This window comes from Cyanistes caeruleus, chromosome 1 (genome assembly GCF_971803275.1).
Source record: "Cyanistes caeruleus chromosome 1, bCyaCae1.hap1.1, whole genome shotgun sequence".
NCBI lineage: Eukaryota > Metazoa > Chordata > Aves > Passeriformes > Paridae > Cyanistes > Cyanistes caeruleus.
In genome coordinates this window covers 135,295,776-135,319,470 of record NC_141701.1, presented here as the reverse complement: position 1 = coordinate 135,319,470, position 23,695 = coordinate 135,295,776, and the positions used below count along the sequence as shown (strand labels likewise).

The following is a 23,695-nucleotide window of genomic DNA, read 5'->3' as shown; positions in this document are numbered from 1 at the left end:
TCAAGATGGCATTCAAAGTGATACTTCACTTACTCAAGCATTTTTCTATTCAAAACATAATTACCTGAGCTGCATTCAAATGATAAAATGAGAGATAATTCAGCACAAAGATAAACTGAATCCAGTAGGAAAAGCAAACTGCATGGTGAGATGTGCAGGCTGGAAAATGGCCAAGTGTAACATGCGAGTTTGCATGACCAGTGCAGAAAGTGAGTGCACGATTTTAACATTGCCTGCAATGTCCAGCATGTGAATGCAGTCATTTATCATGCACTCAAGGCTTCATTGAGAAATATGTGCCACAAAATAAAAACTTACAGGTCAGCATAAAATGTGTTTAAGGGAAGCTAGACTTTGGTCTCAAACTGCTGGATTAATTTTAACCCCTTCAGGTGCTATTTGATTACCCTCACTAGTGATATGCTTAGTATTTATCCTCTGCCCTAATGAAATTGATATTTGAGAGAGAAAGGGGCTGTAGTCTCCTGGCTCTGGCAACCACACAGGTATGGGGAGAGAGGCAGAACATCACTGGCAGAAGATAAATCTGCAGCCCCAAAAGGAGGTGATGCACCTTCCAGGTGACAGCCAAGATGCAGCCAGGCAGCACAGGTGTCTGTGGAGCTCACATGTTAGCCAGGCAGTGCCTGCTCCTCACACAGCAGGGCTGCACTTACACCTTCTCTGCCTAAACCTCTTTTCCCATGTCTTCCAATAAGAGGTGCTAAGAAAGTTTAATTTCAAACTATTAATGAAGTCTATCAATGCTGCATCTAGGTGCTGCAGATGAATCTGCGCATTGGCAGATAGAAGGCTGAGGAGAGGTCTCCAGAGTTTTCACTGCTCAGCAAGTAACTCATACACTGAAGCTGCAGCAAGGGCCTTAGCATGTTCACAAACTTACAGTATGAGGCTCAAGATAAATTTTATCTAGGCCAGGATGCAACCTCAACCTATGTCAGCAGTAGATGGCCATCATAAAACTTATTTCCTGGTAACAGTACAATACTAGCTGTTCTTAAATGTCTGGATACTAATACCATGAATATGTTCAGCCAGCCAGCTGTGCATTCCAGATGTTTTGATTTTTAATGTATTGGCAACTTTACCATTTTTTTTAAAAGCAGAATAACTGGTTCATGACTGGGCCCTGAATGTTTTCTCTTTCCTTAAAATGAACAGCAGACCTGGGTGACTGCTTATTGTATAAATGCCTTAGTAGTCAGAGGAAGGGCAAAGAAAAGATGGATCCATTACTGAATGGGAAAAGACAGTTTTTAACAAATGGCATGGGAAAGCAGAATTCTGAATGCCTTTCTCATATCAGACTTCAAGAAGAGGGTCAGCTGTGACCATGTGTCTTCCGTAATTAATACCAGCTACAAAATCTAAAAAGGAAAGGAATGAAACCAGACAGTGTGCTGGGATCTTACAAATCTCATCCTAGGGCACTACAAGAACCAACAGATGAAAATTTCTGTGTTCTAAGTATTTACCTGAATTCACTCAGGATGGGTGAAACACCAGAAGATTTGGAAAGAGCTGATGTTGTGTCTACACTTATAATACTAGAAAGGATTCAGGAATTAAGATCAGCTAGAATGATTGTCTTTCTGGGTCAGGGAGAAACCCTTGATGCCTAAAGTTAAAAGATGATTAACAGCAAAAATGGCTCTAGGACTTAATCAGAAGCTTAAAACATTACCATGCCATTGTGCAAAAAAACCTGTAGTTGCACTAGGATTTACAAACATTTATCCACAATAATTGTAACATAATCCTTCCACTGCACTCAGTGATGGAGCACCGTGTCCAGCTTTGAAAATCCCATTTCAGAGGATGATGTGAGCTAACCTGAAAATTAAAGGAAGCTCAATCCACCACTTAATTACCAGACAATAATAATAACAGATAAAGATAGGAGCTGAATTTCAGCCTAGAAGGACACTACAGTCCATCCACCAAAGAAGAAAAGATACACAGGCTTACCAAGTACATCCCAAATACATGAGCATTGCTATTTCTTTTCACCGTACTTCAATGATGCTCTTTCCACCTTCAGTCAAAAACCTTTCAACTGTAGAACAACTCCTGTCTTGACATCATACAAATAAACTAACACAGAACTCACAAGTAACTTTTTAACCTACTAGAATATCCACAACATTAAATAAATGGATAAATCTGAAAGTTATGCTTTCAATTCAAAACACTAGCTCTTGTTTTGATAAAAGGGTACACTCAAAAATTATACAACCTATATTAATAGGGTCAACTCTGGGGGGGAAAAAAAAACCCTGTTTCACAGAAACCCCCAGGCTTGAAGGGATTTTGACAAGAGGGCTAATATTTCTGAGCCTTCTCATTCAAATTTTGCTAAATTAGTCCAGAGTTGCATGGTACTGTTTGACTGACACCTACTGAAATACTATGGTTCCAATTAAGTCATGTCACTCAGGTGACATTGTTACACTGTTACAAATTTTGTATATACATGGAAAGTTATATACTGTGTGTAAAATATATATTTACATCCTAAAGATGTGAAAGTGATTTTGATATGTTGCTTTATGGAGCAAGAATCCAGCAAGGAACATTTAAGTACCTACAATCTGTGCGATCTATTCATTCCCTTAATTTAATCTAAGCTTCAAAACCTCTGAGAGATTTCAGAAAGACATCATTTAAGGAAAAATGAATGTTCAAAAATTATACTTAATTTTCCCCAAAATTGTAACCTCTCCAAAATTCCCTCATCTATATGGTTTAAACTTTTTTTGAGCTGTGGAGAGAATTGGTGAAGTTTTTGCTCATCCCTCATGCCCTTACAGTAAAACAAACAGAAGATCCTGAGCTTCCCAAGGGGATGTAAAGAGCTCTCCTTTTCCTGCCAGGTCCCAGAGGAAGAAGTTATAAAGAGGATATACTTTCTGGAATTGAAAAATAGTTCTGTAAGCAAGGCAACTACTGTAACTCGGTTTCCAAAACAGCTTTTTCTTTTATTATTTTTTATTTGGGATTGGCTACTGACTTGGTAAACTGAATTATACTTAGGCAGCAGTATATATTCAATTTCAAAACATTTCCATCAGAATTCATGCAATCTCATTCACAGTCTGAATTTTCCCTTCTAGTGAATTATGTGAGCTGTGAGCTCCAACCCAGGCTTGTCCCTTGGGTATGGCTTTTATGAGGTGTCACCCACACGTGAACTCTCTGATGTGCAAGAAGAGCTGAGCACACACTGCAGCTCTTCCCTGAACACAATATCAATCAGGTCTCCCTTCTCCACACAGCCAGCAATTTTCCACAGTATTATAGAAAAATATAGACATGCACTATTTGACAGGTACAGAACAGCGTATCCCACACAGCTCAGTATGTACAGTATATCACAGAAATGCAGTATTTTTGAGTCCCTTACCTCTCCATCATAATTGCACAAATTCAGGTAATGGGTAAAAAAGGTTACCAATGGAAGAAATCCTGCCAGGTATTTTTTACATGACCCATTTTTGGAGGAAATCATGCTTAAAAGAATAGCTAAAGTGTACTTTATCCTTGGGTCTGAGTCATGATCTCAATAAGATCAGAGGTAGGCCAATTATTCATTACCTAAACAAATGTCCAGACATTCAGTTTTCAATAACCATAACTCCAGTTTATATACTGCATAATCTTAACTGGAAGGAGGCATGTTCAGCTGCCCTATTCATCCTCCAGGTGAAGTCAGCCTTCAGCAGCTATAGAAATAAATGTTCATGTAGGCAACGGAAAGAATGTCTACTGTCTCATACCTGGTCTCTGTTTCTACATTGCAACTATAAATTCCTAGAGTTATCTTAACAATGCTCTTTTCCAGCTTGCATTTTTTTAAATCTAGATTTATTTTGTAATCTAACAGCCCATGTTATTTCTCTATTTCTGATTTACCAAAATGAAATAATATAGTCCCTATATGCTATCAAATCGATATCTCAAACTCGAAATTTTGAACCATTAACTCTATTATGTTGCACATCAGATACCAACCTAATTTCACTAGTTTTTCAGACTAGTCTAAAAGAGAGTAACATTTCTGATTTCCTTTAAAAAAGCTGCATTTCAAATTGAAAAGAAAAAAAAGTACTGGTAGAAAAGAAGAAAGCCAGCATTAAATTTGTGAGATAATGAACATTTGAATATACAAGTACTGTAGATACAAGATCTGTGTTCTCTGCCCTCATGAATCTAAAACAGTTGCAGAGGAAAGAAAAATACTGTAGGCTAAATACTAACATTCTTTGCTTTGCTATTCTTTTAATAATGAACTTCCTTGGATGGCAAACCCCTAGTCTTACATATGTTCTGTATTTGTAGGTACAACCCTGTCAGGAAATGCTGTGAAATGGAAGTTCCTGACAAATAAAGTTCTTGGCTTTAAACATTCCATAGATATTATTCGAATGTCAGACAGAATATTTTCCTAACTTTGGCCATTATTTTATATCTATTTAAGAACCATAATGTTCTTGGAGATAATTAGTAATACACAAATGGCTTATATGGTCATTAGAGTTTGTCATAAAAATGAAGTAGGGAAAATGTAATTAATTCTGCTTTCTATGGTGCTATTATTACTTGCTTCGCATGAAGAGACCATAGTTATGAGTCCCACTGTATCCCCAAAGTCCTCTGGCCCCATTCTAATAACTAGGGATGGAACAAACAGGTTTTGTCTAGCTTTAGATCCAACTGAATATGAGACACCAAAAGGTTTAGTCTGAAAGTATTGGCCTTGCATTCCAATCACTGTGAACTGCAAAGTAAAGGGCAGAGGAGAACCCAGAGAGGAAACTCTAATGGAGAAAAATAGAGTGAAAAATAAAGCAAAGTGAAGCAATAGAAAGCCAAATAATAAAGCAAATATCAAAACTCAATAAAAGGGCAGAGAAGGGAAATTGAAAAGACAAACATTAGTATATTCTCTGCTTTTCTTGGAGAATGCAAGAAAAGGAGGAAAGTATGAGTAACAGAAATTCATAAAGTTCTCCAATCAGTAACACATCCCAGAGGTGAAAAAAATCCTATTTTAATTGATTCAGTCATGAAAGTGAAAATTAAAAAAGAAAAGTTTACCTATCTCCATTTTTTATTTAAACCAGCAAATCTTTAAATGATGTTCAGTTTGCAAAGAAAGTCCCTCACCAGGTGGGAAATGCCAAAACTCAGACTGTCTCTGCAACCCTGCTTCCCACTCCCAGTGCATGTGCATTGTATTACAGACTTTCCTCACCCACAACCTTGTCCCATCCTTCATACAGCCATTTCCTTGTTCTCCTCACAGAATGAACAGGACTCATTCCATATGCATGGAAGAATTCATCTTAGCTATTCTGGATGTGGGGTTCACGTACTGCACATTTGTCAGGTCTTTGTGTGAAGACCAAGCAACAAATTTTGTAGCCTGGGTCTGAGTATCCCTCATTATAAAATAAGAATTTTATCCTACTCCTTCCTATCTCTTTTAGCAAGATGAACCTGGCATCCAGAGAAATTATGGTCAAAGCTATGTATTAAATTCAGATGAAGATTAACAGGTAGGTACAAGATGACCTTCTTGAGTCCTTTGCATTAGACAGTACTTCACACAATAAAATTGCAGCTGACACTGACTTCAGTTACTGTTATGTGGTTTCAGCTCTACAAATCAGAACCCATGGTCTCAGATTTGCACATCCAACAGCTAAACCAGAAACAAAATCCATACAGCCAGCATTCCCTTGTGAAAGTTGAAGCAGTATGTCTGTCTCTGCCACACAGACCTCAGTGGTGGAAGCAGAGATCCACTCTGACCTTTCATGGCTTTACCTACAAGGACTACATTTGTCTCTGCTTCAAGTTGCCCCCCTGCTAATAGAACCCAACTTCTCAGTTAAGTATAACTCATCTTGCACAATGCAGGGCAAGAATTCTGTAGAAACCGCCCCCAACATACAAAGTAATTAGAATGACTCATCATGCTTTACAGTCCTGTTAAAAATTATAGCCACGATGTTTTATTTCCTATTTGTTATGCACTGGGCTTTGCTGGATTGCTGTCTCTTAGCACACTCATGCATGTTATACCTCTTTGGTATGAATTTAAAACTTTCAAAGAAACCTGAAATAGTGCCATGTTTCCCATATAAAGTTCAACAGTAGAAACTAATCCAGACAGCCCAGGTTGATCTCCCGTGCACAGACCAGGATTTTAAGGCGCAGCACACACACACCATGGGGTTTCACTGGCATTACATAACAAAGGATGAAATTTGATCAAACTCCTTTTCCATGTCAGGTTGTTAAAGATCCCACTCCCCACCTAACAGAGACTCCTGCTCCCACTCCTCCATTCCAGCTTCTTTGACCCACCTAAAAGCCATTCCTCCTTCACCATTTTTTTCTCCTCCAAGCCCAGTCTTCTTCACACAGGAGCTTTCTGCCTCCCCTCACCATGCTTCCTACTTTAGCTGTCTCAGCCTATACCTGCCCTCTACCACCTCTTTCACTTTTCCCCTTTAGCACTTCAAGAGCACACAAACACCCTTGGCTGCTGCTCATGCTCTCTTTACTCAGCCTTGACCCAGGACCCTGCCTTGTGGCTTCTGTACCCTTCACTGTTTCTTTTGGCTTCTGCCATATCTGCTGTCCCTCCACCACCCAGGTCAGCTCCCACTTCTCACAAAACATCTCTCAAATCACTTTGGCCAATGCTTGGACTTTACTGGGGGCCATCCAGCCAGTCCCATTTTCAGAGGGAAAAAACCATGCTCTGCATTTCCATCTCCCTTATAATATGCTCCCTTCAGAAGTATCAATATTTGTTATTCAACATCTCTTACAAAAACAACTCGCAGTAGCATCTTGCCTAAACTAAAACAACCATCCCAATGCAGAAAGCCAGTACTTAACAGTACTGTTTAATGCATGCTCAAGAAGACAGTAAGTGCAAGCTATAAATCCTAAAAGCACGTGACATGTTGCAGCACTGCTGACAGACTCTAGATTTCTCTTTTAGAGAAATTTCACCTAAAACTCTAAGCAGTGGGTGCAACCCTTGCTTGAAGTTGCAAAGCATTACATAGCCCAACATTTTGATAAAGTGAGTAAAGTGATAAAGGAACTGAGTGCCATAAAAATCACATCCCTTAGAAGGACACATTTTCTGTTCTGTAAATCCTGCATGATTTCCTTTTCTCAATGCACCAAAGAAATGAGAGAACACAGAGGGAATAAACTGCTGTTGAGAAAACTTTAGCTTGTTGGAAAAGCATACTGTTACAGGATTTTCTATGAAATTTTTCAAATTTTAAAAACTTGACTGGGAAATATAATTTACTATAAAATAAATAAATATTGGGTACCAGGGCATAAAGAGTTGTACATCTGTTTGTTTGGGTTTTTTTAATAAAGGTTTTACTTTCTTGCAATACATCTCAAGATCAAAAATTAGTTTCCGTGTTACACTGCTAAATAAGCAAGAGGTTCTGTGAGTGAGATGAGTAATTTAAGCCTCCCCACCTCCAGTTTTTCTATTTGCTCTCTTCTGCCATTAATAAAGTGCTTCAAACCCAGTTTCCTTTGTAGAAACAAACAGATCATCCATCTCCCAGAGTAAGACTAGGTGTCATCACTTTCCCCTTCTTTGTGAAATAATAAAAGTCATGCTGCAGGAAAAAAAAAAAAAATTCTTTTAAACCTTATTCAGGCAGGAATGAAAACTGTGACCTTGGATGCCATGTGTGTGAAATGAAAGTACAGTTTCAAGTTACAAAGGTCTATAATCTACACTTCCTTCTCCTATGGATTTAGGATGGAGGGACAGCAATTTCTATTCTGTACTGAAGGGATTCTACTTCTTGCTCATATTTAAATATAAACTCTATGAAGAGTACAATTAGAGTACTACTACTATCACTTCCCGATAGAATGGCAATTTACCCTCATTTTACACCATGCAGATTAAATGGCTACTTTTAAAAGCAGTTCTAAGGAGTTCTGTCACGAAAACTAAGTTAAAAAGAGGCAATTCTGCTGCAGCTCATTTCTCAACAGATCAGTGAAAGCAGATCGTAATCTTATATTATCCTCCACATTTGTTTGCATTCTGAAAGCATATAAGCCTTTCCAAATACACTTGATCTGTTTAGTTTTTATACAAGAAATAGTTGCAGCTGCCTTGTTAGGACCCACAAAGAAGAGTTTTACTTGCAGGGTTGAAAGATTCAGTGCCTGCACAGTCTATTTTCTCTTTATTTCTCTCTATTTAATCTTTCTCACACTTGCTAATAATTTCAAACCATTATTTCAAATAAAGCTTCACAATACAGTAGCACATTTAGACTGTAAAAGATTGTGATTTACCACTTTGACAGCTCAACATTTTTAGCTTGTATACAGTACCCAGCCAAAATTGAACAACAAAAATATTTTCAGCCCTTTTATTTTTGAAACAAATGCTTTATGTACAAGAATCTCTCGTTTAGGAACAATACACACACACATACACACATATACCCCCTATTATACAATAATTGATGTTTGGGGTTTATTAAAAGCACAGTGATTGAAAATGCATTTGATTATTTCTTTTGCAGCATGAAATAACCAGTTACCTTTCAGGAAGGGAGCCCTCCGTGGCACAAGCCTTTCTGTGATTTCCACCTGCTCTTGCTGATGCTGTTTAACCAGGTTTCCTTCGCTGCCAGCTCTCAAAATCTTTTCACCTAGCCTAATTTTTCGTGATCGGCTGTTCAAATCTTCTTTCCTAGACAAAGGTGATTTAGGAGCTGTGTTAGCCGACACAGGTCGAGCCAAGCGGGAGGGTTTGGACATCCTGCCTGTGCAGGGATGTACCTGCTCCAAAAAGCAATTTCTAAAAAAATCCTTCGCAGCTGACTTTCCAGCTCAGAGGCTGGGGAGTTTGTGTGTGCAGCGCAGCTGGATGTGAGGAGCTGTGCTGCCAGCCTGATCAGTTTTAAACACCGAGCCTTGGGTGGTCACGCAGTTCCCCAGACCTGTGGAATGCAAATGTGTGCTGGGGTAAAACAGACGCCTCTGTCCCGGTGCTGAGTCCCAGGAACGCTGTGGGGAGCAGAAGCTCTTCCAGGGACTGTCTGGAGCTGCACTGAGGAGCAGCCTGGCATGAGGGGAATGCTCCACCTACGCAGGTACAACATGAAAAACCACCCAGGCTCAGGGTTACCTCTGCATGTGGGACCCTCTGCATTCCTCTCCCAGCCCTCTCTCTCAAACAAACACTTTCTTGTTTCGGCAGATTTCCTCACGGTGTGCCAAAACCACACTGCTTCAGTGCTATACGGTAAATGCCTGATGTCAAGAACATATTTGTCTTTGAGTTAAGCACGGTGCAAGCTCAAATTGGATTAAATGATGCATATTCTCCTAGCAATGTATTATCTAACTCACCAAAAGCAAGGAAGGATTGACAGCAAAAATCATCTGTCTTTGAAAAATGTCCCAAATCCCTTATTATTAACTGGCATTGCTTAGGAAGCAACACTGCACAGAATATTGCCCATCATACTTTCCAATTTCAATGGTACATATATATCTGGAAAACCTCTAGCTTGCACACTACAGATAATCATGTTCTTTACTGACTCTCTAAAGAAAAAATTCCTGACCTCAGGCTACATTATTTCAAATCTCAGTTCCTGGGTGCTCTTATTTGAAAATGCCCAGGCAAATCCTGCCTAACTTTCTCTGCCAGCTCTGTGCTTGTGAATGCTGCCAAGACAAAGAGCATTTGGTCACATGAAAAGAAAATTCCATTCACCATAATTTTGGAAACAACTTCTAAAGAAAAACAACACAGTGCAAACAAAAGAAAACATCACAGCTACAGTTACAGTAAAATCTTCATGCTGAATTTTAAAATGTATTTCTCAATATCCCAGGCAACCAGTATGCTGCATCTCTAATAGAATATGAGGATCCATTTTATTTTAAAACTAGAACAAACATAAGCAAATCAATATTACACAAGCTAAAGTACTGATAGATATTTAGGAGAAATGCTTAATAAGCAAAAAGTAAGCAAAACATGACTAAATTAATACAGCCATTCCTCATTTTCTGAGATGGAAATTGTGCAATGCAGTAAAATATTTCTGCTAGTTATTTCCTTTTTTTTTCTCCAAGAGTCCTACATTAAATAGGTAACTGTTTATGGTAACTCTATAAAGCATGGAGTCTATTGCTTTGTTGTCCCATTAAAAATGGGCCAGATTAAGTGCAATACAGCAAGCCTTGCTATGATATTATTCTGCATATTATATTATCAACACAGAAGGGACTCTGAGGGGGAAGATTTCTACTCACAAGGAGGGACCTGAGGGGCATGAGAGTAACTGGGCTCATTAGCAGTGCTCAGGCACAGCAGGTTCTGCAGAAGACAATGAAGAACAGAAACTGGGGTGAAACAGGATGATGAATGGAGAGTTAATCATGTAACTGGGGTAAAGAATGAGTGAAGAAGAAAGAGAAAATGGGAAACCCAGTACGTATGTGACAGCTCAGTTGTACTGAGCCTAAGAAGTACTGTCATTCCCTCTCAAGATCTTGGACTCTTTGACCAATTGTAATTTTTAATATCTTCCATTATGATTTCTCATTGTGTAAGCAGACACAAATGCTGTATGCTTAAGAAGCGTTTTTAAGTCATGACAATAATGCCTCTGATACTACAAAGACATATTTTAATTCTGCAAAACACAGAACAACTGTGAAATAAAATCCAGTCCTGAGTGACAACAGAAACAGTATCTCAGTTTTTGAATCATTACTTCTAAAGCAAAATCCAACTGAGATTGTTGTACATTACACATTCACCCAAACTAAGCATCCTTATCAGAGGTTGCTTGTGCAAAGAATGGCCTCATCTGTGAAGGAGTCTAACTAAATGATCATGTAACCTGTAACTCAAAACTATTTTTAAGCAAAGCAAGGACATTGTGAATTCAAGATTTTCCCAAGGCTCTCTCTAGCAACGTACCAAAAAAAAGATGAGGAAAGGGAGATCTATCCATCACCTTTTGATAGGAAATGCCCTATATTGTCCATTTGGATGCTAAGGGGATATTCCTGCACTGAAAGAGAGCAGCAACATCCTGGTTTTGACAAGAAGGAAGCTCTTTTTCTCACAGCAGAGACAAAGCCCTGCAGAAGTGGGGTGTGTCAAACATGTTCCTCAAACACGGGAAATTCCTGGAACATTCCAGTCAAAGATGACCACTTTCACTAACAGCTCTGTGTCTGAAGGCACTGTGTCATGTGAGGAGAGGCTGAGAGAGCTGTGCCTGCTCAGCCTGGAGGAGGCATCTTATCCATGTGCATGAACATCTGATGTGGGGATAACAGGGAGCTGGGCTGTTCTCAGTGGTGCCCAGCAACTGGACAAGAGACAATGAGTGCAAATTGAACCACAGTGGGGAAAAAAAGAACTTAAGGCTTTGTTCAGAGTGCAGGAGGTGGTCAGATGTTGCTGCTGGGGCTGGGGAGGACTGGGCTTCCTCCACAGTCAGACACTGGCACAAGTTGAACAGGGAGGGCATGAAGTCTCTGTCTTTGGAGATAAGCAACACCCAACCAGCCACAGCCCTGACCTGCCTGTTGTAGCAGTCTGCCTGAGCTGGGGGTTGGGCTAAGCAATCTCCAGAAGTGCCTTCCCACCCCCCAGAGCTTTGTCATCTGTATTATCAAACTTATTCAGAGGCTATTCATAATCTGGAAGCTTAAATATCTTTAAATCTGTCCAACAGGAGATGTACAAACTTTCTCAAAGGTCCCAGCAATTAAGCTATTCCATGCGTGACTGCCATGTCTGGGAGGATTTACTTCTTTTTCATTCATCCTTTTAGCTTTCTGCAGTCTATGGCATGGTGTTCCACCAAAAATGTCCTCTTTGTTTGTTTTAAAGGCTCTGAGATGTGAAGATGATGATTCCAGCTATGAGCATCAAACCCTTTAAAAAAAAGAAACAAACTCAAAAAACTCAAAACACCAAAATAAAACTCCACCCCAGAATCACCCCAAACCCTGAAATAAACCATTTCAGAGCATAAGCTGAGGTTGCTTAGCTGACTGTGTTTCAGGCTGGATGTTGACACAATAAATCAGTGCACTCTGGCTGGAACAGCCTGAGAGTGAAGCCCTGGGTTGATGCCAGCTCCCCATCACCCACCTGCACAAGTCCTCTCTTCCCAGCCCAGCTGCCCTGGAGGCCTGGGCTCCTCCCAAATGTGGGGCAGGTCCCTTCCTGCCAATCCCTCCTTCTTCACCACAGGTTCTTATTGAAGTTCCCCAGGGAGCAAGCCTTTCATCAGCTCTCAGGCTTTTTGAAACCCCAAGCTACTCTTTTGAACTAAAAAAAAAACAAACCAAAATAAGCCCACAAAACCAAAAATAAACAAACAAAAAACCCAAACAAAAAGTTCAAAATAAACCCAGCCCCTTTTCCCTTAGATTTCAGATAGCCAACTTCAGCTAGGTAGAGACATCATATTGATGTAACATACCATTAAACAAAAAGCAGTTCAGTTTGTCAGGTTTTCATAAACTGCTGTAGGAAGTTTTCTAGTGCTTTGGGTCAATGAATAAACTCTGTCACAGCCTCACAGTAGAAATTAATATTAAGGGACCAACAGTGCAGTCTTTGCTTATGAATAATCACATATAAGTAAACAAGCAATATTTTTAGAAAACCATACACTTTCCATACACTGTTTAAAACATTGTCCTTTTAGTTTCCAAACTAGCATTTCCTCTTTCCTGCATAGAAAATAAATTACTGCTGAAATATGACAACAAGAATTTGTTAAGAGTTATCTAACAGAAGGCATTTTTACCATAGCATATTAGATAGGTTATGGTACTGCTATTAACTTAAGAAATGTTTGTGCCCTCTGGGATAAAAGAAACGTGACTATAGATGTTATTAATCTAAACAAAGCATTTGCAAAGCTTGAAATTTCCTTTTTTGGGCAACCATGGAATCCTAGTTTACATTTGCACATAAAGAGCTGGAGAGAGGAGAGAATCCCTTGCATATGAACCAGGAAAACCCAGGAGTTGATGCTGTACAGTTCAGGATGTGCTGTTTTCTCAGCCTACCAAACCCTCCCCCAGATTTTGGCCTGCAAGTGTCTAAAGACAGAAAGGCATGTATGCAGAAATATTTCAACTTCAGCAGACTCTTTCTAAACTATTGACAGGCAACAACTGCTACACCAGTAAATGGAAGTTGCAGGTGCAGAAGTTAAAACTGCAAATTAATGAAGTCTTCTCTTTACAAAATTACGCAAGTAACCAGATGGCATAACATTTTCAGCATGAAATGAGAAATAAATGTATAGGCACCAAAAGAACAAGATCAGTGATGAAAACAATTTCAGATGCAAGTCACAGATAGGTATGTAATGTAATAATAATAAAAAAAAAGCTTGGTGCTTCAGAGAGCTACATTTTCTAGTAACTGAAGCATGCAAAATTAGTGACAAGTTAATTTTGCAGATGTTAAAGCTTTCTTAGAACTATGTACCATGCTTTATTTCTCCATATATGATTTCTGAAATAGTTGCGTAATACAGAAGATGCTTCACATTCAATATATTGAGACCCATTTTAAAACATTTCACACAGATCTGAAGACATTCTTGGTGGGAAAATAAACCATGCAAAAGGAACCTAGTCATTCATTCAAAGACATGTGAACCCCTTCAACACAAAACCGTAATTAAGGTAAGTCCTGTTACTCCTGAATATGGTCTTAAAAAGAAAAGTCTGTTAAGGGTCCTGCTCTAATATAATAGCTGCCTAGAAGATGCTATAATTAAAGCAGAGTTGTCATTTACATCAGGAAAGTCTGTTCCAAAGATTTACTACTCAGCCGTAAAAATTTAATCTCAGTTCCAAGTATTACAAAAAAAAAAAAAAAAGTCAGAAAAAACCCCTTCAGGTCTACTATTTTTTCCTTTTATTCAAAATTTAGAAAATTAAACCATAGCAAAATATTTCTTAAAGATAAAACATTTATAGCTGTAGAATCTAAATACCTTATTCTGCCACAAACCCAAAAATACTATCAGTAATGGCAAAGTTAATTTTCTTTATTATTTTATCACTCCTGCATCTTATGTTTTGCTTTGGTTCCAAGACATTCCAAGTCCTGGTTTGCTTGAGTACACAGGTCTGTGCCTATTAAAGTGGTTGTAAAGACTGGACTATATCAAGGTTATGGTTTTTCTAAACCAGTGTAGGTACACCACTACTGTCCCTCACCTGGTGTCCTCCTCAGGATTCCTTTTGACAGCTGAACTTGGTTCCCTCCCCTGCCTGAAGAGTTACAGGAGCCCAAGCACACTCAGACACAGGGAACTTCCTACACCAAAGGGTGCACCATCAGAAGAACAAAGCAAGGGGGCAAGGGTGTGAAAACACAGCCTTTCATGTTTGAAATGTTTGCCAAAATTGTTGCTAAGATTTCCAGTTGATGCCAACTGTGATGGCAGGCCTGGGTACTTTACTCTAACGAGTTAATCACTAAGTAATTTCAGACAGAATACTCAACTGTGAACAGCTGCCCATGCAACTCATAACAAATACTTTTTTTTGCAGAATGTTACCTTTTTCTATGTATCAGCCACTCACAAAAGAATACAAAATTCAAATATTTATGCCATATTTAAATTATTGCTAAATTCTGGTGAAGTGTTCTGTGATTTGGCTGTTCCTGGTGCTGTATTACCTGGCTGTAATAACTAAAAGTGGTAAAATCTATACAATCTCAGTTCAAAGATTTTTTTCGCTTGTTCTGATCTTTTAATCAAATCAAATAAGAACTGAGGCTCGATAGGTTCTTAAATGAATACCCACTAGCTATAAATCACAGCAGATCATCACTACTATTCCTTCAATGTTAAGTAACATATGAATACTGCTTTCTACATCTGCAGTTATTTCACATGAGATTCTTAAAGCATTTTAAAATGTGCACAAGATTATCTTCTGCCAAATTTATAGCATTAGTAGTTTTTTCATAAAGGAGAAAAGTGTCCAGCTTTCAAAGTCTCTTCTGAAATTATGTGAGTGAAACTATGACTGGCTTAGTCTTTATTTTCACTATAAATATAGGAGGGAGAGAAACAATTTGTAACACTACACTGACATTTTACTCTGAAGAAAACGTTAGTTTCAAATGTTAGGTGCTAATTTGTTTTAGCATAACTGCAGCCTTCTCTAGCTTTTTGAATCATCATTTTCAAATGACCAGCTCTTAAAAGAATAACCTTTACAAGAGCCCTAACACATCAAAAATACAACACAGAGAGCTTAAAGCTTTACAAAAGATAAAATATGCCTGATAGAAAATCAGCCCCTGAAGAGCAAGTAGGTAGGAAGCAAGAGCAGATTGGATATGCCAGGAGACACAAGCACAGTCCTTGACTGACAGAATCCTGCACACATGGTCAAGGCACAGATAAGTCCTTTTCATTGTTTCAATGCTCCACTTTCATCATGAAGTTCTGCATCATCCACACAGAGCGGGGAAAAATAGATAAGAAAAGTAAGCACAAAATGAATGAAAGGAGGACAAACTTCAGGCATGAGGGCAATTCACACATATCCCACATGAAATATTTTAACTATTCCTCATCCAGCAAGGCTCCATCAATAGCACCTGGGTATGAGTGCTGAGGTGGTTGCTCTCATAAGGACAAGCAAACTACAAAGAAAACAATGGGAAGACAATGGTCATCTATATTCTATATTCTGTATTCTATTATATATATATAATATAGTCTATATTCTATAATGGAATATCTCTGCAGGGCACCTGTAGCTCTGGCACTCTTGGCTGGGCCACCACAGTCCTTTTCCTCCACAGACCTTGGATGTGAAGAAAAATCTCCACTAGTCTATGAAAAGCAGAAGGCAAGCAAGCAGCTAGAGAGCCCTTTATAGTCAGGTATTACAATAACATTTATTTGGGGGCTTTTTTTAAAAGCAAAATAATTAGTCAGAGACACCATCTAATCTGCAGACACACACAGAGAGTGTTCCACCAGTCCAGTGTCCTTTTCTCAGGAGTAGCCCTGGGAGTGGTGAGTTAGTGAAATGCAGAATATAAAATGTATTTTTCTACTTGTGAGACACAATGTTTGTCAGACATCCATAAATTAATATTTCAAGAAGCTAATCTGATCAGCTGTCTGTGATTTCTGTGTGCTTTTGTCCATCACAGAAAAGGAAAAAATACTTTTTCTTCTAAGTCCCATTTAAAATGTGCATCATCAGAGTACAGCAGCTTTAATTTTCACACAATTTTGCTTGCACAGTGCAACATATATGATGCACACAGTTCTTTTCTGTGTCAAAATTTCAAGTGACTGGTGTTGAATTAGATCCTTTCTGTCACTTACAACAAGATAACAGGTGTCCTACAATGCTGACTGCATGGCTTTGAGTAAACTGCCTATGAACAGTCAGCTGCTTGATCCCTTGCTGCCTGAGCAGCTCTGGAGAGATGAACGTGTTTGTTAAACAACAATAACCTCTCCAAGCAACTCCATTTATTGTGTTTCTATAGCTATAGATGGTAGTTCAGGTAGTCTGAGATTACCACTTCTCTGAAAAGCACAGCCATTGCATTCTCACCTGCTCAAGCCGTCTGGAAATATATTTCTTGGTTGTAATCTGCCCATACTTGTAGAGACTAAATGTTCTGAAATCTGGAGATTTTATGCAGATTCCTTGATGTCCTGCTTCACATATTTGATGATTTATTACCTTATTTACATAAATGACAACAAATGGTCCCAATTACTAGCACTTAAGAGTGAGAAGATTGCAACACATAGCATGCTACAGGAATGCAGCAACTGTTGTTTCCTTTATTTCTGGCAGATATTTGGGGTGGTATCCAGGTTATCCTGACAGATCCTTCAACCTCCATCATTACATTGCTTGTGAGGAGCACAAAGGGCCAATCTAATACAGTGATCAAACAGCAGACAATAGCAGATATTGGCAATGAAGGCAATGAAGCAAAGAAATCTTTAATATTGGTCTTTCCAACCAAGAAAAATCTTGAAAATAACTATCAACTCTATCAATAAAAATAAGGGCTTATGAAGTATGTTATTAAGAACCCCCACCTATTTTCTGAATGGAAAACTAAACTGATGATCATGTCAAGTACAATATATAAATGTAAAATCTTTAAAAAAAGGTCAATGCCATTTGAATGTAGGTTAGCACAAGTTAAAATGAACAGGACACTGCATGACCAGCATTTCTGCCTAGAACCAGGAAGGAAAACAGTAAAAAAGTTGTTTTGAATGTATATTTTCTTTCCCAAGGACCACATTTACTGTGTTCTGCCAAACAGTGTTCTCTGATCTGACTGTTCTTGATGCTATGTTGGTTTTCTGTAATGACTAAAAGATGTAAAAAACATAGAGTCTTAGTTCAAAGTTATTTCATTTGTACTAATGCACTAATCAAATAAAGTAAAACTTTGACTTCAATATGTTCCTGTTTGATCCCAAAGCGTTAAAATAAAATTGATGTTATGAAGATTGTTACATAAAGAACAGATAGATGTGCACTTAAAAACACATGCAAAGAGAGAAAGAAATAAAATAGGTGAAAAGAAGGAGAAAAAGAACAGTAACTCCCCTCTGATAAGACTTCCAGTGCTTTTAAGGGGCACCAGTCTGCTATCAGGGAGATTTCAGCAAGTCTGACCTGAATTCCTTCCACTGAAATGCAACCACCACATCTACCATGTTATTATATGAATCATAAAATAAACAGAATAATTCAGAAGCTATTAAAAATTAATGTTACAAATTCTGAGAGCAAGCCTTCATGATGTCCCTCATTTTAATAGTCCTTAAAATGCCTTTCAGTGAAAAGGTCTGTAGGGGGAAAGACTGGAATTACTTGGATCAAAAAATCAGGTTTCTTACCTCAGTAAAGACTCCTTGAAGGGGAAAAATAGGATGTGAGCATTTAACATTAGAATTAAATGGATCTTTTAAATCTTTGCTGGACTTTAAAGACAAGGATGTAAATTATTTACTCCCATGTCAAAATGAAGTTTTGCAATTGGGAATTCAAATAACTCCCAGATAATGTATAAACTTAAAGAAAACTACTGCCTTCTCTTTTAAATACAACTCTGCAATGCTAACAGCCATAAAACATGGTGAAAATGGAGGCAGTGACCATAAAGGTAGTTTTAAGCAAGTAACACTTACAGGTCTAAAGATGAGACCTTAATGTATATTTCATATAAAGCAATGTCTTCCACTGAATAAAATAATACCATTGGCAGTCACCTGCCAAGTATGACACATCCCTTAATAGTTGTGAAAAGCACTATTACATGAAAACAGAAAAAAAAAAAGAAAAATATTTATTTGATTAACCATGCTTTGGACATTTTCAGCCTAAACTTTTCCTTCCAAGCTCTCCACAGTTTTCTACAGCACAAACAAATTAGCCATCTTCTTCCACTAGCAGTGATTACCTCTATTTTGGTCTATTTTGCAGCTAATAAGATCACAGTCACATATCCCTTAATAATAACAAATTCATTCTAGTTGTTAAAGCCACATATTTAGGGCTCTGCACTCAAAGGTAATTGCACAGGTAATTTTAATTTGGTGGAACCTAACCATATAATGAGCATCTGGTCCAGATTCAGGATTTAATCCTATAATTTTTGAGTGAACTATTACTTATTTTACAGCAGCTGTTATAGCCTACATCAGCCTTGGTTCCACCTCTATCTCAACCACCGACTCTGCAGTTAGAGTTGCTTCTTTGGTGGTTGTCTCCATTTATTCAACAGCATCAAGTTTTACTTGTATAGTCCTAAATATACTGCAAAGCCTATCAAAAACAGAAGCCTTGCAGTTTGCAGCCTAATATCACCCATCACGTGCACTGGACATGTGATGATGATGGAACCTGGTGGAGATAAAGAGGCAACTTGTGTCAGAGAGGAGGAAAGAGATTAGGATAAAAAAAGGGGGGAAAATCCGCCACCTATCACGGCGGTATCGCATTAGGCGTATTTTCAAGTAGGTGAGAATATATGATGATAAGTTGTTACAAAAATGGGCTATGGAATGCAAGAGATATGTCCATCTACCCACTCTCATGATTGCAAGGAGCTGAGGACCTTTGTGGAGCACCTTTGACTCCCCTTTCCAAATGCCTGACAGAACATTAGGGAAGGGGCCCCTTCATGCCTCCTTTCACTTCGGAGTGCAGCCCTGAACAAGCCTCAGACCAGAGGAAGTCAGCACAAAATTCACTTAAATCTATGCTCAGGTGACACACAGATGTGATCCCCTGGAGCCTCTTTGACCACAGCTGTGATTACCATCCATTATTTCCAGAAAGTTTATACCTGGCTAACCTTTTTATTTTGGTTACTATGAAGAACACTGTCCTGGGTTGCAGTATATTCTATCACCATCCTCATGTACTGTTGAAACCAGGTGAGGCAGTGCTCCCTGCCTCCCCCCCCCCCCCCCCGGGCTACCTTCTGTTAATGGGCCCATCAATGCCCTGCCCCATGACTCATAGATAACTTCCCCCTGTATTGTCCCCTGTTAATGGGCCCACCACTGCCTTGCTGCATGACTCAGAGATAACTTCCTCCTGGACTGTTTTCTGTTAATGGCTCATCAAGGCCTTATCTCATGACTCACCATCCCATTGTGAGATGCTCCTCCCTGAGGGAGGAGCCAAGCATTCCATACTGGATATAAGCTGAGAATTCGAACACCACAGCAGCCCTTACCTACGGGACTTCCAGAGGACAGGAGCTACTGCTGGACTTTCAGCTGAAGACCAGACCCCCTTTCTTCCAGAGGATCACGCTTCAACAAGACCACCTCATCTGGACGACTACCATCACCCTAACAGGGTTCCAGGCTGTATTCTGACTCTGTCAGTGTTTTTGATATTATTGCATTTATTCTTTTTATCATTTTCCTATTAAATTATAATTCTGACTTGCGATCTCTCACTGGTTTGATTTCAAACTAGTACATATTTTGGCGCCCAACGTGGGGCATTAACCTGAGAGAAAGTCAGAATTGCAATTTCATATTAACAGAAACCTATCCACCATGGTGGTTGGCTTGTCTATATGGGTACTGTATCTTGCTCTCTATATTTTCCCTCACATGGGGAACTACTTGCCTGTTGTATTGCTCCTGTTGAGACCAGGGAATGGTATGAGAATTGCTTTATTGGTTTATTATGCTTATGGCATGATAACCTGTGAGGCAATGAATACCATTCGGAATATATACTCAATTTTGTTTGCTTGTCCTAGTCTGGGCTGCTACATCTGGGACCTTCTCAACAATCGCACCCTGCCCTTGGTGGGAAGAGTGGAGAGTGGTTTCTTCCAGCCTTTCAGGTCAGGCACAGCAGTTTTTAAAAATATTGAGTTCTCTCTGGATGCCAAGGACAGCCTAGTCTTGCTGTTTTGTTTTCTCTGCATGGCCTGCACCATGTACACCATGCTTAGAAACAAAGCACTGTTTGGTGTGGTACAGCGTCTTCTTGAGGAGGAAGAGAAAAGAACCAAGAGCAGAGCAACAGCATCCATGACCACACAGACTGCCACAGAGGAGAAAGGAACCAAGAGCAAAGCCACAGCGTCCGTGTCTACGCAGACTGCCACAGAGGAGAAAGAAACCAAGAGCAAAGCAACAGCATCCGTGTCCACTCAGACTGCCACAGAGGAGAAAGGAACCAAGAGCAAAACAACAGCGTCCATGTCTACGCAGACTACCACAGAGGAGAAAGGAACCAAAAGGGCCATGAGCACCTCCACACAAACAGTCACCGAACCAGAGCAGCCTAAACCGGTAGAAGTTGCCCCCATTCAGAAAAAGAAATCAAAAAGCAAATCAGTCCGCATAGTGACTGATGAGGGTGAGGCAGGACCTTCACACGCAGCGGAGGAGACAGAACCAGAGATTATCACTCGCTCTCTATCCCTAGGTGAGCTGCGTGACCTGCGGAGGGAATTCACCCGCCAGACGAACGAGTCCATCCTAACCTGGCTGCTCCGCATCTGGGACGCTGCAGCAAACGACACCATCCTGGATGGAAGTGAGGCCAGGCAACTGGGATCGCTGTCCCGGGATGTGGTCATTGACCAGGGGATTGGGAGAACCCAAGAAACTCTCAGCCTCTAGAGGCGACTGCTGACAAGTGTAAGAGACAGATACCTCTGCAAAGAAGACCTCCAGGTGCACCAGGGAAAATGGAGCACAATGGAACAGGGTATCCGATGCCTGAGGGAGTTGGCTGTGCTGGAGATCATTTTTGCAGAAGATGAGAGATTTCCTAAGAGCCCAGATGGTGTCCAGTGCACGTCACAGATGTGGCTGAGATTTGCACGGCTTGGACCAGAGATGTACTCCCGTTACCTGGCAACACTGCAATGGAGGGAAGGTGAGGACAGGGTGAGTGTCCTGGCCAATAAACTAAGAATCTACGAAGACACTGTCACTGCCCCGTTTCGCACCCATGTCTCATCTGTGGAAACAAGGCTGGCTGAGCAAGTCCGGAGCTTGATTGAAGAAGGCCATCAGAAACTAAAAAAGGAACTTAAGGAAGAAATTCACCACGTCTCCCCAGAACCAACAAGAGTCTCTGCTATTAAGAGTAGGCATTCCCCAGCCAGGGAGAAAGGATACACTCCACGAGGTAACCTCTGGTTTTTTCTCCAGGAGCATGGAGAAGACATGAGGAAGTGGGATGGAAAACCCACCTCCTCCTTAGCAGCCCGGGTACGTGAACTAAAAAGAAGGACAACTACCACAAGGAGCTCATCTAGAGCCAGCGCCGCTCCGGTCTCTCGTGGCCAGAACATCAGAAGGTATAGAAATGATGATATGAGTGATCCTCTTGAAGGGACATCAAGAGCATATTCACCGGAGGAGAGCAACGTGCACCATGACCAGGATTAGAGGGTCCCTGCCTCTAGCCAGGTAGAGGAGAGGGACAACCGGATCTATTGGACAGTGTGGATCCGATGGCCTGGCACATCTGACCCACAAAGATACACGGCTTTAGTTGATACCGGCGCTCAATGCACTCTAATGCCATCAAGGTATGTGGGAGCGGAACCCATTTCTATTTCTGGGGTGACAGGGGGATCCCAGGAGCTCACGGTACTGGAAGCTGAAGTGAGTTTAACTGGGAATGAGTGGCAGAAACACCCCATCGTGACTGGTCCAGAGGCCCCATGTATCCTCGGCATAGATTACCTCAGGAACGGGTACTTCAAAGACCCAAAAGGTTATCGCTGGGCTTTTGGGATAGCTGCTCTAGAGACAGAAGGCATCAGACAACTGAGTACCTTGCCTGGTCTCTCAGACAACCCTTCTGCTGTGAGACTACTGAGAGTTGAAGAACAACAGGTACCAATTGCCAGAGCAACAGTGCACCGTCAGCAATACCGCACCGACAGAGACTCTGTAGTCCCCATCCATACGATGATTCGTGAGCTGGAGAGCCAAGGGGTAGTCAGCAAGGCTCATTCACCCTTTAACAGCCCCATATGGCCAGTGCGTAAGTCCAGTGGAGAATGGAGACTGACGGTGGATTACCGTGGACTGAATGAAGTCACGCCACCACTGAGTGCAGCCGTACCAGACATGCTGGAGCTTCAGTATGAGCTGGAATCCAAGGCAGCAAAGTGGTACGCGACCATTGATATTGCAAATGCGTTTTTCTCCATTCCTCTGGCAGCAGAGTGCAGGCCTCAGTTTGCCTTCACCTGGAGGGGTGTGCAGTATACCTGGAACCGATTGCCCCAGGGGTGGAAGCACAGTCCTACTATCTGCCATGGACTGATCCAGACTGTGCTAGAAAAGGGTGAGGCTCCAGAACACCTGCAGTACATTGATGACATCATTGTGTGAGGGAACACGGCAGCAGAAGTATTTGAGAAGGGACAGAAGATCATCCAGATTCTCCTGAAGGCTGGTTTTGCCATCAGGAAGAGCAAAGTCAAGGGACCTGCCCGGGAGATCCAGTTCCTGGAAGTAAAGTGGCAAGATGGACGGCGTCAGATTCCCACTGAAGTCATCAATAAGATCACTGCGATGTCTCCACCGACCAACAAGAAAGAAACACAAGCTTTCCTAGGTGCCATAGGCTTTTAGAGAATGCACATTCCTGAATATAGCCAGATTGTGAGCCCTCTCTACCTGGTTACCCGCAAGAAGAACAATTTCCATTGGGGCCCTGAACAGCAACAAGCTTTCGCCCAGATCAAGCAGGAAATCGCTCATGCGGTAGCCCTTGGTCCAGTCAGAACGGGGCCAGAAGTGAAAAACGTGCTCTACTCTGCAGCCGGGAACAATGGTCTGTCCTGGAGCCTTTGGCAGAAGGTGCCTGGTGAGACTCGGGGTCGACCACTGGGATTCTGGAGCCGAAGCTACAGAAGATCCGAGGCCAACTACACCCCAACAGAGAAAGAAATTTTGGCCGCCTATGAAAGAGTCCAAGCTGCCTCAGAAGTCATTAGTACTGAAGCGCAGCTGCTTCTGGCACCCCGACTGCCGGTGCTGGGGTGGATGTTCAAGGGAAAGATTCCTTCCACGCA

The 23,695-nt window shown here is 40.6% G+C and overlaps 1 protein-coding gene across 38 annotated transcripts in view; it reads right to left on the bottom strand.

Annotated features, from left to right (window-relative positions):
• Nucleotides 1–23,695, bottom strand: part of KIAA1217 (KIAA1217 ortholog) — a 361,365-nt gene that overhangs the window by 220,713 nt on the left and 116,957 nt on the right. For 5 of the 38 annotated variants that reach the window (XM_086860790.1, XM_086860827.1, XM_023920171.2 and 2 more), the window contains exon 1: nt 8,637–9,003. The exons of 29 other annotated variants lie outside the window; for them this stretch is intronic. In XM_086860790.1, the coding sequence (XP_086716916.1) occupies nt 8,637–8,856 (220 nt within the window). In that variant the 5' untranslated portion in view covers nt 8,857–9,003. Of the gene's footprint in view, nt 1–8,636; nt 9,004–23,695 lie in introns of those variants that run through there. 4 more of the 38 variants (XM_023920157.2, XM_023920160.2, XM_023920170.2 and 1 more) reach the window with 3 other exon arrangements.